At 33.1% G+C, this 13,975-nt stretch overlaps 2 protein-coding genes across 2 annotated transcripts; both read left to right on the forward strand.

Annotated features, from left to right (window-relative positions):
- Positions 1–799: 799 nt before the first annotated feature.
- Positions 800–4,528, forward strand: LOC131173064 (putative receptor-like protein kinase At3g47110). Its single transcript, XM_058134717.1, has 4 exons — positions 800–907; positions 3,055–3,180; positions 3,230–3,563; positions 3,783–4,528. Exons 1-4 carry the CDS (start codon positions 800–802, stop codon positions 4,526–4,528), a joined length of 1,314 nt encoding a protein of 437 aa, XP_057990700.1.
- Positions 4,529–8,447: 3,919 nt separating this feature from the next.
- On the forward strand, positions 8,448–10,192 carry LOC131173065 (uncharacterized). Its single transcript, XM_058134718.1, has 4 exons — positions 8,448–8,742; positions 8,883–9,082; positions 9,650–9,776; positions 9,888–10,192. The coding sequence occupies exons 1-4, from the start codon at positions 8,448–8,450 to the stop codon at positions 10,190–10,192; spliced, it is 927 nt and encodes a 308-aa protein (XP_057990701.1).
- Positions 10,193–13,975: the final 3,783 nt, after the last annotated feature.

Genomic DNA, 13,975 nt, shown 5'->3' on the forward strand with positions numbered 1-13,975 from the left:
AAGTTACCTCAGTGAAGTGTATCTTATTAGATAAGCATATTGATGATTTGATTATTGAAGTTCAAGATTCCAAAGGACAACATTTTGGTGTTGTCTTTGCTGATGACCCGATAAGAAAAATTACTTTTTGAGTTTCTAAGTGTTAAGAAGGTAAATTCTCAACATTATGTTGTTGCGTTGCAAAAACTGTGGTGTATGAATTTTTTTAGAAGTTGCCATCAAAGTTCAACATTTTTAGCAAAGAAATTTGTTGCTAACTGGCCATGGAAGTTAGTGACTGAATTACATTGTTGCTTAGATCCAAATTCAAAAAGTTATTTCGATGCAATTTTGGAAAGCTTGTAGAGAATGTGGGTGTTCTTTTACTTTTCATTCAATTTGTTGAAAACTATATGTTGATGGAAATAGATTAATGAAAAATTCAACTAGGCATAGATTAATGTAAGTAATTTTTATTTTTTTTTTATTTTCATTTGGATTATTGTGAATATGTTATATTGTTATTGTTATTGTTATTGTTATTAATTTCATTTTTCTAGTTTCATTATTACTTGTAATTAATTATTAACTCCAATAATTATATACAAGATCAAACGGAGGTTGTGGTGGTTGTTGCTACTGCTGATGCTATTTTGAACTCACACCATAACGATTCATAGGAGATCTTAGTAATGTGAATCTCCTACACTTAGCTATTGTGGGTGGAGAGAATAAGTGGCGCGTGTACGGTTTGGGCTCTCATGCTTCAACTTTGTACCTAGACTCATTCAGCAGCTCTGCTACTTCATGCAGGATAGCTATGGTGACAAATCATGTTGCTGATAAGTGCATTAGAGTGCTTGAGGAGGAGATCGTGCACATGAGGAAAAATCAAAAGCAAATTCTTCAGCAACATGTTGAGGAGAACGTATTGCACCTTAGGCAACAGAGTGAAGAATAGTTTCGCTCTTTGCAAGAAGAGATGAGACGTATGATGAAGTAGATGGTATCATCATCCCGCCCTTCAAGTGATTCTGTTGATCTCCATGATCAGAGTAGACCGAATATATAGCTTGATATTGTTTATAAACATTTGCTAACTGAACTTGTTACTTGTATGGTTAACTTTATATTTTTATATAATATATGATATTTTTATTTACTAATTATTGTAAATTTTATTATTATATTTATTTAGGCTTATTACAAATTATATAAATATAATAATTCTTAATTCACAGTTATTTGTTTATTATTAAAAAATTAGAATATAAAAAAAAAGAAAAAATTAATTTTATGACTAATTATAATCCGTCACAAATCCATTACAAATTTGTGACGGAAAGCTTTCCGTCATAAAAAAAATTTGGTCAAAAAATTTGTGATGGATAATATTTTGTGACAGATTTGCCGTCACTAATCCGTCCCAATTTTGTGACAGATTTGCCGTCACTAATCTGTCCCAATTTTGTGACAGATTCGTGTATTGACAGTTCAACATTTTGTGATGGACGAATGAATTCTGTTACAAATTTTGACAAATATGTCGTCACAATTTTGTCACAAATTAGTGACGGATTTTTGTTATCCGTCACTAAAAATTTGTGACAAGTAAAATTGCAACGTCAATTTTTCCATCACAAATCCGTCACAAAATTGGATTTGTGACAGATTTTTTCATCACAAATCTGATTTTTTCTTGTAGTGTATAGATTACTCAGGCATGCAGACAAAATTTGGAATAGAGCCTCCACGTTAAGACAATCGACTTGTCTTGCTCCAGGTCTACAAACTGTGAGGATCGAATGTATAAGACTTTTAATTTCTATGTTTCCACTATTTAATTTGACTTGTTGGAGTGGGATTTTGTAGGTTATAAGTTTTTTTTCCTTATGATATAACAATTCAAAATAAAAAATTCTTGTGTAAACTCGGTTTATTATGAACTCAAAGATACAAATATATGAAACTTATATATTTAATAGATGAATCTAATTATATATTTTATATCTTGAGTCTGAGTTGTAGAGAAGAAAAATTCAAAAAGAATATTAAAGTTCCTAGCTCATATTCATTGCACATAATTATAGAGTTAAATTTTAAATTTTTTATGAACTGAAAAATTTTTTTATTAAAACTGTTAAAAAAAATCAAAATTGTAGAATTTTGATATTAATATCCTTATATCATAACAAAATTAATGAATTACAGAATTAATGCTATTAAAATTTGAATTCTTAGACACATACATAACCTATTTTCAATCACTGCTTAACTTAATGCATAAGAGTTTAAAATCATATATATATATATATATATATATATATATAGGATTGATCGTGAACATCATCTATCAATTCACTTTAAAAAAAAATTATGTAAAAATAGTAATTATTCTTTTTATTTTTATTTTTATTTTTATAGGATAAACTTAGATTGTTTTTAGCTACAAATTAATTTTTAATTTTGTAATTTTAAAATTTTATAAAATTTAATATTTTAAATATTGTAATTTTTTTGACATAATATATATATATATATATATATATATATATATATATATGGAATATAAAATAAAAAAAAATGTTAATTATTGCAGGTTTTGTTTGGCGTCAGTTGAATCTTCAATGTGAACAAAGTCACCTCAGAGAATGACAATCTCTCCCATTATAGCCGTCAAAAAGTCAAGGTCAATACTCAGTTTCTTTTTGTTTGCGAGTTACTGTTAACCGTCCATCCTTGATAGTTGAATTTACATTTGTAACCATAGATGAGTTCACAGCATATTTTCATCGACGCTAAAAAAGGGGGAAAAAAATGGAATTCGTAGGCACAAGCTTGGGTGCGTTTTGGCCTTCTTCTATCCTAAAATGTATTTTTCTTGATTTCGGTAACCACAGTATGCTTCCAACCTGCTCATTATCTCACTAAAATGTGAAATGAGACTGATAGGTTTGCTCTTATGCAATTCAAAGCCAAGATAAGCAATGATCCAAATGACGTCCTCAGCTCATGGAATGACTCTGTCCACTTCTGCAAATGGCAAGGTGTTACTTGTGGCTCCAAACATCATAGAGTTACGTCTCTAAATCTACAGGGGTTGAGCTTGCAGGCAACATATCTCCACATGCAGGGAATCTCACCTTCTTGAGGTTTCTCAGCCTTGGTGGCAACAGATTCCATGGAGAAATTCCTCGAGAAGTTGGTCACCTCTTCAGATTGAGATTTTATCAACCTGACGAATAACCAGTTGAGTGGTGAAATTCAAGGTGGCATCAGCAATTGCTCAGAGCTTGCCAACTGCAGCAATCTGCAACAATTATATTTTGATGGAAACAATTTTGGTGGTGAATTACCTAGCTCCATTGGCAAAATGTCTAACCTTGTCCAATTAGGCCTAGGACGAAATCCAAAATCAGGAACAATCCCAGAAGAGGTAGGGAATCTTGTCAATCTGTATCGATTAGATATGGATGGAAACCTTTTTTCTGGTAGTATCCCCATTTCTTTTGGAAAGCGGCAAAAGCTGGAAAGGCTAACCTTAAATCACAATCTACTTTCTAGAGAAATCCCAGTGTTCCTAGGTAACATCACCAAGCTATATTGGCTTCAGTTAGAAGGAAACAAATTCGAAGGAAATATAACTCCAAGTCTTGATATCTGCCGAAACCTTCGAATTTAGAAGGAAACAAACCAAGGAAATATAACTTCAAGAAATAAATTGAAGAGCAGCATACCCGAACAAATCCTTGGCCTTTCTTTTCTATCAGCAACTCGTAAATTATCACAGAACTCATTGACAGGTCCTTCACACCCAGAAGCTGACAACTTGAAAAGTATTATTGCATTTGATGTCTCAGAGAACATACTCTGTGCGGAAATTCCTAAGACAATACGCGATTTTTCAAAGCTAGAAATCCTTAACATGCAGGGTAACTTCCAGCAGGGAAACTTCCTGCAGGGACCCATTCCCTCATCTTTCGTTTCTTCGAAAGGTCTCCAACGAATAGATCTGTCCAGAAACAACTTGTCAGGAAATATTACAAATGAGAAGCTAATCTTCTTGCAATATTTGAATCTTTCTTTCAATAATTTTGAGGGTGAGGTACCAAAAACAGGAGTTTTTAGCAATGCAAGCGCATTTTCGCTTGTTGGAAATAGAGATCTTTGTGGAGGTATCCCAGAATTGCAGCTACCAGAATGCCCTGGCAAAGAAGAGAAACACAAAAAGCCTTCCATTGTTACAATCCTCGCCACAACCATCAGTTCAATTCTGTTTGTCATGATAGTGATGTCCTTATGTGTTTTCTATTGGCGAAAGTCAAGAAAGAGTCTAATTTTCTCACCTGTCACAGTGGATAAGCTTCCTCAAATTTCATACAAGGAACTCTTGCAAGCAACTAGCGGATTCTCTTCAGAAAACTTAATTGGACAAGGCAGTTTTGGCTCAGTATATAAAGTAATTCTTCAACAGCTAGGAGAATGTTTTGTGGCTGTAAAGGTGCTCAATCTTCAGCAACATGGAGCTTCCAAAGAGCTTCATTGCTGAGTGCAAAGCATTGAAAATCATCAAGCATCGGAATCTGGTTAAAATCTTGACATACTGCTCCAGCATTGATTTCAAAGGCAACAATTTCAAAGCTTTAGTGTATACATTTATGGAAAATGGCAGTTTGGAAATGTGGTTGCATCCAGAGGAAAATGGTTATAGTCAGAGAAATAAATTAATCTTTTTTCGAAAACTATTCATTGCCATTGATGTGGCTTCTGCATTGCATTATCTTCATGACCATTGTGGAATGCAAATCATTCATTGTGACTTGAAGCCGAGCAATATTCTTCTTGACAATAACACGACTGCTCATGTTGGTGACTTTGGATTAGCAAGGCTCATTTTTTAAAGCACCATCAATCCTTCTCAAAGCCAAAATTTCTCAACAGGGTTAAAGGGAACAATAGGCTACATGGCTCCAGGTAATATTTTCCACACTACTTTTTCTTTTGTTAAATTACTGCATGAATCAGAATGGCATGGCATATGCAGGATGAGGGCGAAACAGTCTGAGACCCCTGAACTTTGCTTGTGTTAAGCCCCTGAACTTTTTTTGCTCCACATTAAGCCCTCAACCTTTTATTAAAATTCACATCAAATACTAAAGATGAATGCCAGATTCTTTTATAGATATACAGAATAGTAATTGTACAGTCTTGATCACATTTTAATATAATTGGAGATGTATGAATTGCTGAATATGGAGTGGGCAGCAATGTGACAACTTACAGAGACGTGTATAGCTTTGGAATACTTTTCTTACAGATGTTCACAGGAAAGAGACCAACTCATGAAGTTTTTATAGATGGCTTAGATCTCCACAACTTTGTTGAGGCTAAGCTCCCAGGACAAGTCAAGCAGGTTATGGATGCCACATTATTCACTCTAGGAGAAGTGGGGGAAGCTACAGTAGCAGCAGAAAATATGGATGATGAAAGTATTGAAGATAGTGTACGAGAATGTGTTGTATCAGTCCTTCAAATTGGAGTCGCATGCTCTGCAGTAGTGCCACAAGATAGAATGAATATGACGGATGTTAGAAAGTGATGGTTGTTGAATCCACCAGAAATTAAATTAACTGAAATCACTAATCATGAAATATTTTCTGCAGTAAGTGGTAAATCCAGGTCGAACCCTAGAGACTAAATTATTAAATTTCGTGCACTTGTGTAATGGAAAAAGAAACAAAGGTTGGGGGGGGGGGGTTAATTCGCAATCCAAAGAAGAAATCAATAATCCAAAATTAAGATCTAAAAATAAGAGACTCTCCAATTAAACAAACTCCAGTCCAAGGTAATTCTCATTCCAATGCATTGATTCGATCATAGACAAAAGAAATACAATTATATCTTATTGAATACTTAACGTAGATTTACGAAACAGCAAGGTAAACCCCTGACCTTCCTATACTCATCATTTAGAGCCCAGCACTCTTATTGACTCTAATTATTAACTGAGTTGGTATTAAGCAATCCTCATCAAATTAATAACTGCATTAAGAAAAGGAAGTAGTGAAGCTGAACAACAATTTATGAAGCATAAATCATTTAATCCACCTTATGGTTTTCTTAGATTATTATCCAAAACTGGGATCATAATCAATAAAACCTAATTGCTACTCATGTTCAAACTTACACAAAAATTACGGATTATGAAGATGAACTAGCAATTGATCTCATCAAATAATTAACTAATAGGCCTTTTTAGCAAATCATTCAATAGATCAAAGACAAAGAAATCAGAAAATAATAGATATTCAAAAAGACATAAATTAAATTAAGAACCTGGTCTCACAAATCAAACAAAAGAACTTGAATCCCTTGAACTGAATTAAAAATTTAGCCACTCATGTTCATGGCTTACAGAAAAATAAAGAAAAAATAAAGAATAAATCTAAAAAGAGAATGAAGAACGAAGGTCTTCTATGGAGAACGAAGCTCTAAATTGGAGATGCTCTTAGTTACTGCCCAAAGACATATTTATAATCAAAAACCTAATCCCAAAGATAGGAACCAAACTAGGAAAAGTTTTAAAATTCAAAAGACAGATTTTCAGCCTGCATTCACGTCTCTGAAATCAAGGCCGATTTTCAGCAACTTCGTTTCCAAATCTGCCTCTGCCCTCTTCAGAAAAGTTGTAGCCCTATTTCTTAACTTTCCAACGGGTACTCATTTGCCCAAATATGAGGTCTACAGCCCAAGTTATGGCCCAAAAATCAGGACTAGTTCAGATAGATGACCCAACCCATAGTGATGACTTCATTGCCGTTTTTGACAATTAAAATGGCATCATCTCACGTCCAGCCCTTCATAGAAGTTGTAGAGGTGGCTCTTAAGGTTCAAGTGGGCTTGGGCTTGCTTCATTTGAACGTCTGAAACTCCAGATACAAAATAAATACTGAAACTGGTTGTGACACATCAAGTCTAGGCTTTTGCAATAGATCCATAGCTCATTTTGTCAACCTTGGAGACTGATTTGGGCTTTGGTCCCCCTTTATCATTTGAAGTGCTCTATCTTAGCTTTTCAATGGATTAAACAGCACTCAATTTGGAGACCCACAACTTTAGAAACACCTGAAAAATACAACAAAGGTCAAATGCTGAAAATTTCTCCATTTAACACAATTATTCCACAACTATCTAAAAATATGCCTAAATGATAAATATATTTTAACCAACTGAATTAAGCATAAAAACACACTAAAAACACTAAATGTAATGAGAGTAAAATTAATAAATTATGCACTTATCAGAAGCTGGCATTTCAGTTCTAGCTCATTGTTTCTTTGCTATTTCAATTTATTGTTTCCTAATTTTAAGCAAAAGATCATGTCCAGAAATAGTTACTTATTTTTCTGAAGTTAGTGGCTATTAGTGGCTGATTATTCTCATTTCAGTTTTTGCCCACTTTGTAAGTGGCAGCTAGATAGGAAAGTTTGTTATTCTCTTCTTGTATAAAATTTGAAATTTCCTTGAATAAAAATGAGTTGGATTTCTTTCCTTTTTGCTTTAAACTTCTATTTTAACAGTGGTATCAGAGCATTATTTGATCTTATAGGACCAAAAACAAAAGCTTTTCAACCCAAAAATAAAATGACATCCAGCAGCCAATCTTTAAACCCACCTATCATCTTCACTGGTCAAAATTATCACAATTGGTCAGTAAAGATGCAGGCTTTTTGGAAGCCTATGACCTCTGGGAAACTGTGATTGAAGACAAATCAATACCTCCTCTACCAGCAAACCCCATCTTAGCCCAAATTAAATTCAACGGTGAAGAAAAGGCAAAGAAATCCAAGGCCATTCAGAATTTAGTGTCTGATTTTGTGTTTTACAGGATCATGGCTTGCAATATAGCAAAGGAGGATTGGGAGAGGCTGAAAGAAGAATACCAAGGTAGTGATAGAACATGACAAATGAAAGTGTTGAATCTGAAAAGAGAATTTAAGTCCTTGAATATGCAGGAGGATGAAACAATTGGTAAGTATGCTGATCGAATCTCCTTAATTGTTAATAACATTAGACTGCTTGGTGAGGAATTTACAAACCAAAGGATTGTGGAGAAAGTTCTTGTAACTCTTCCTGAGAGGTTTGAATCCAAGATCTCCTCTCTTGAAGAGTCCAAGGACCTAAACAAAATCTCATTAAGTGAGCTGATGAGTGCTCTTCAAGCACAAGAACAAAGAATGACTATGAGACAGGAGAGGATCACTGAAGGAGCTTTTTCTATGCAAAAGCAACATTTTGGTAAGGGAAAACAGCTATCTAACCCAAAAAATAAGAGCAAGCATGATGGAGGAAACAGTAGTGAAGGGTCAAATAAGTCATTCCCTCCTTGCAAACGCTGTAAAAAAAGAACACATTTGGAAAAGTACTATTGGTGGAGGCTTGATACCGTATGTAGCAACTGTAAATAGATGGGGCACATATCCAAGGTCTGCAAATCCAAAAACAAAGCCTTTAAATCTTCACAAGCTCAATTGGCAGATGCAGCTGAGGTACAGGAGGAGCAACTCTTTGCAGTTTCTTGCTTCTCAACGAATGACCCCTCTGATGCTTGGCTCATTAACAATGGTTGCACACATCATTTGTGCAATAATGCTGAGATTTTCAGGATCCTTGATGATACTTATAATTCTAGAGTAAAGGTGGGAAATGGAAAGTTCTTGGAAGTCAAAGGAAGAGGGTCAATGGTTGTTTCAATAATCTCAGGTATCAAAACTATTACTGATATTTTATATATACCTAGTATTAGCCAAAATTTGTTGAGTGTTGAACAGATGCTTGAAAAGAATTACTCACTATTTTTAAGGATCGAATATGCACTATTTTTTTTTATCCTTCTGGAATAGAACTATTCTATGTCAAGATGAACAACAAGAGTTTTGCGGTAAATCTTGAAAAAGCAACTGAGCAGGCTTGTATAAGTGCTTCACAATTAGTTACAAACCTGTGGCACAGAAGGCTTGGTCATGTCAATCACAGAAGCATTGCTGAGATGAACAAGAAGGGGCTGGTGGAAAATATGCCTGAAATTTCTTGTGATGCTCAAGTTTGTGAGATTTGTCAGTAGGGTAAGCAAACAAAGCTACCATTTCAAACTAATCAAGCATGGAGAGCCAACTAGAAACTTCAGCTCATCCACACTGATGTTTGTAGCCTAATGAAAACCAAGTCCTTGAATGGCATTGAACATCAATTGACCTTACCATACACCCCACAACAAAATGGGGTGTCTGAAAGGAAGAATAGGACAATAATGGAGATAGCCAGGTGTCTTTTAATTGAAAAACAAATGCCAAACTAGTTCTGGGTAGAGGTAATCAATACATTTGTCTATTTATTAAATAGACTACCCACAAAGACTTTATAAGACAAGACTCCATATGAAGCTTGGTATGACAGCAAACCATCAATACACCATCTCAGAATCTTTGGATGTATATGTTATTATCAAGTACCAGAACCCAAAAGAAGCAAGCTAGACAACAAGGCCTAAAAAGGTATTTTCATGTGTTATGGTTCATCATACAAAGGCTACAAGATTTTCTGTTTGAGAACAGAAAAAATAATTCTAAGTAGAGATGTGAAGTTTAATGAGGCAACTGCTTGGGATTAGGAGAAGCAAAAGGATGCTCATACTCCTCTCTATCCAAAAGTGCAACCTCAACTTGCAGCAAATGAATTGGTGAATGACTTACCTGTGAAGGGTACCAGAACCTTGGAGGACATTTATCAGAGGTGCAGTTTGGTTGTCAATGAACCAACAAGCTATGCTGAAGCACAAGACTCTCAAGCATAGAGGAGAGCTATGAAAGCATTTATAGAAGTTTAATTGGCGTATACGTATCTTATAGCAAGCAGACCTGACATTCTATTTGCTGTAAGTTTGCTCTCTAGATTCATGCATTCACCTAGAGAAACTCACCTTACAGCTGCTAAAAGGGTGTTAAGTTATATCAAAGGAACCAGCACACTTGGGATTTTCTTTCCAGCATCTGCAGGAAAGACCTTGAAGCTGGTTGGTTACTATGACAGTGATTGGGGTGGCTGTATTGAATACTCAAAAAGCACTTCTGGATATCTATTTTCCTTAGGCTCAAGTTTTAGCTGGAATTCAAGGGAACAAGAAACAACAACTCAATCAATAGCGGAAGCATAGTATATTGCTGCTGCCTCCTCTGTAAACCAAGCTATCTGGCTAAGGAAGATGATGAAGGACTTGGGGTGTGAACAAATAGAGGCTACCAAAATTATGTGTGACAACATTTCAACAGTGTCAATCTCCAAAAATCTAGTGTTTCATGGCCGAACTAAGCACATCAAGATCAAATTCCATTTTATTAGAGAAGTTCAAAAATCTAATAAAGTGTCACCTGTTCATTGCTCATCTGAGAATGTTAGTAGTATGCCCTAGAGCATATCATTTAGTATGTATCTTGTACATGTTTTATTAATAAAAAGGCATTTTCAATTTTTCGTTTACATAACATATTTATGTGTAATAGAAAAGATCCATTGATATTTTGTTAGAAATTTTATTCTTAAGTTGTTAAGAATATGAGTGACGGTATTTCTAGCACAAAGTATCATAAATTAGTTCACAATCGAGGATAATTCACAATAAGGACATGACTTATTTAGAAAGATTGTAATCATGTTTGTTCCCAAGTTATTTATATGAGATATAAATAAGATGGAATGGTGAGTCTAATGCCATATAACAAACATGATAGGCACTTATGCATGATAAGTAGGCCGAACCAGTGACATTTATGACAAGCATGTGGAGTTTACTCTTGTCAATGCATTGTCATAAATCATATCAGTGTATATAATCTTTAGACCTGAGATAACATAGTTATCTTGTATATAGGTGGTTTGAGTTTGAAACTGCTTTCATACTTGTACTGTGTATGGGTATATAGGCATGTGTTGGCTCCTACTAGTTATATATGGAGGTAGGTGTTGATCAAGATAGAATCTGTTACCCTAAGTAAATAGGGATAAAATCCTATGTTCATTTTATTATTCTTGATGTTTCAAGTTCTTGGCCAGGACAAACAGATTTAATCAGAAAAGAGTTTCTGATGAGAAAATCTTTTTAATCAAGAATTAGAATTAAAAGAAAACATAATATTCATAGCAAATGGGATTTGACATAAACCATGACTCCAGCTCGAATTGGGATTTTGTAACAGAGAGATTCTAGTAAATAGTAACATATGATTATAGGTTCATTTAAGATATTCCTTATTACTAATTAGGTGGCCATGGCATGCTATGTTAGGTGTTAACCATGGTCTATGAGGTGCCTAAAATGATTTAGAGAAATCATTTATGGTAAGAAAGAGTTCTGATGATATTAAGAGTTAATATCATATCTCATTGCCAATTAGTGATGAGCCTAGTGAGTCACACACATACACAAGTAATCACCAAGTTAAATGTGATTTAATTGATTAATTAAAGAGTTTAATTGATTAATTAACAGGTTTGGATTGCAATAAGATTGCAAAGTCCCTAGCATGGCTTGAAACCAAATCTAGGTTATTGGATATATAGTATAAGTTAAATTTATATTTAAAGTGTTTAAATATGAATTTAATTGTGAGAAATTAATTAGTGGAGATTAATTAATTAATTTATATTTGATATAAATTAATTAGAAGAGGAGAAATAATTATTTTGGGTTGAAAACTCAAAATTATAACAAAAGGGTAATTTGGTCATTTCACAGGGTGACATGTGACACCATGAGATGGTGACACATGGCATCATGGTTTGTCATTTTTCTTTCTATCATGCAAAATGATCAAAGTCAAGATTAAGTTTAGCTTTGACACTTGGCTTAATGTGATTAGGTCAATTAAAATCAAGATGCAATCAGGTGATAACACGTGGCAAGGATTTTAAGTGATGACCTAATTATATAATGTGATATTATGAGAAAATAAGAAAATTAGCCACTCTTCTTATTTTTCTCTCAAGTGTGCCGCCACCCATAGCACTCTCTCCTCTCTTCATCTTCTCTCATCAATTCAAAGGGAATTATCCAAGTTTCTTTGAATTAAAATTGCTAAAAATTATTTCTAGTGTCCTATATACATCTACAACCTGTCTAAAGGCAAAAACCTAAATTAAAATTGGTTGGCAAGGCTTGAGAAGCTGGTTTAGGGGCTGCCCATTGGTGATCTTAGTGTGGACAAGCTAGAGGGATAATATTTGGGGTCCTAGGTGCTTCACAAAGATACCAATCACATCTACAGTGCATCAAAAGGTTAGTGCACATATTCTTGTATCAATCTAGGGTTCTAATGAATTAATTTGTTAATTCTAAAATCTTAAATAGAAAATGTAGATCCTAATACATATTAAAAGAGTTTTAATATGCAATTGAATATTGAAATCAATTAGGTACATAATGAATCTTGCATGATGCATGAGACCCCAGAAGAAAATTTTTGAATTCAATATTTTAATATAATAATTTTCATGCTTCCGCTCCTTCAATGTGAATCAGTTAGTAGACATTTTTATCAAGTCTCTACCTAAAGAAAGGTTTAAAGATTTGACACAAAAAATTGGTATTTGTCATCGAAATGCCAAGGAGGGGTGTTAGAAAATTGGCATTTCAGTTCTAGCTCATTGTTTCTTTGTTATTTCAATTTATTGTTTCCTATTTTTAAGCAAAAGATCATGTCCAAAAATAGTTGCTTATTTTTCTGAAGTTAGTGGCTGATTATTCTTATTTCAATTTTTGCCCACTTTGTAAGCGGCAGTTAGATAAGCAAGTTTGTTATTCTCTTCTTGTATAAATTTTGAAACTTTCTTGAATAAAAATGAGCTGGATTTCTTTCTTTTTTGCTTTAAACTTCTGTTTTAACAAGGGATGTAACAAGCAAACTAAATGCCATCAGGGTTTCTTTCACAGGGACCATAAACTTGTTTAATATGGATTTGATATGTTTGAGAAGCACAACTTTCAGAATAATGAGTTATTTAGACTCATAAAATAGACTCCCAAAAAATAATCGAAGCTCCCCCCCACCCCCCTCCTTTTAAATTCCTCATATAGAACAAAACACATTGACCTACTAAATTCCACACGATAGATTTTCTTTTAATATAGAAATGTAGAAAATATTTTGTTAATTAAAAATAAAATATAAATGAGAAGTATAAATCAATATATTATATTCTGTATAAATGAAATTAACAATTTATACAAAAAATAATATAAAAATTTTAGAAGATTCAATAGTATTAACATGTATATTGATCACTATATGAATTGTGCGCTCTACTCTTTAGCTCCAACAAAACACGCATGGCATGATGCTTACATAATTTCATAAAATTGACTTTTTTTAAGTTTTTTAATATTTTTATTTATATATATTTTTGTACAATTATAAAATAATATTTAAAAGAATAGTGCTATTTATTTTTATTTGTGACACAATAACTAGTTAAACACGTCTTATATTAAAATAACTATTTGATTAAATTTGCTAATAACATAGTTGCCATCTATATACTTACATTTATGGGATATTATTATTTTATTTATTTTTAAATCAAAGTTATTTTACCTTCATTATGGATTAACTAATATTTAATTTAAAATTAATTAAAAAATACAATAGATTTTTGCATAAAAGTAATATTACATAAACTTATATAATTGTTATAATATAGTGATTTTCTTTTAAGATTTTGGATGAAATTTTAAGGGATACCATCTTCTATGATTCCTTTTCTCTAAAGAAAATGACCAAGCATTATGACTCAAGACTATTAATGGCAGAACGAGAAGAAAGTGAACAAGTTAGTTTTTCATGATTCTTAATATTTGGTTTGAAATTTAGAATTTTATAAGAATTTAATTTAATTAATTTTTTTATTAATGATTATATTTAAAATAAAAAATTCAATTTTTTGT

The sequence above is a fragment of the Hevea brasiliensis genome, chromosome 14 (assembly GCF_030052815.1).
Source record: "Hevea brasiliensis isolate MT/VB/25A 57/8 chromosome 14, ASM3005281v1, whole genome shotgun sequence".
In the NCBI taxonomy this organism is placed as follows: Eukaryota; Viridiplantae; Streptophyta; class Magnoliopsida; order Malpighiales; family Euphorbiaceae; genus Hevea; species Hevea brasiliensis.

Bases quoted from the DNA above. Each gene is read 5' to 3' on its own strand.
- LOC131173064 (XM_058134717.1), top strand. From the start codon at position 800: ATGGTGACAAATCATGTTGCTGATAAGTGCATTAGAGTGCTTGAGGAG. The intron at 908-3,054 runs GTATTGCACCTT...CAAACATCATAG, and splicing joins AGCAACATGTTGAGGAGAAC to AGTTACGTCTCTAAATCTAC. The intron at 3,564-3,782 runs GTAACATCACCA...ACTCATTGACAG, and splicing joins AGAAATCCCAGTGTTCCTAG to GTCCTTCACACCCAGAAGCT.
- LOC131173065 (XM_058134718.1), top strand. From the start codon at position 8,448: ATGGGGCACATATCCAAGGTCTGCAAATCCAAAAACAAAGCCTTTAAA. The intron at 9,083-9,649 runs GTTTGTGAGATT...GCTTGGGATTAG, and splicing joins AAATTTCTTGTGATGCTCAA to GAGAAGCAAAAGGATGCTCA. The intron at 9,777-9,887 runs GTTTGGTTGTCA...CGTATCTTATAG, and splicing joins GGACATTTATCAGAGGTGCA to CAAGCAGACCTGACATTCTA.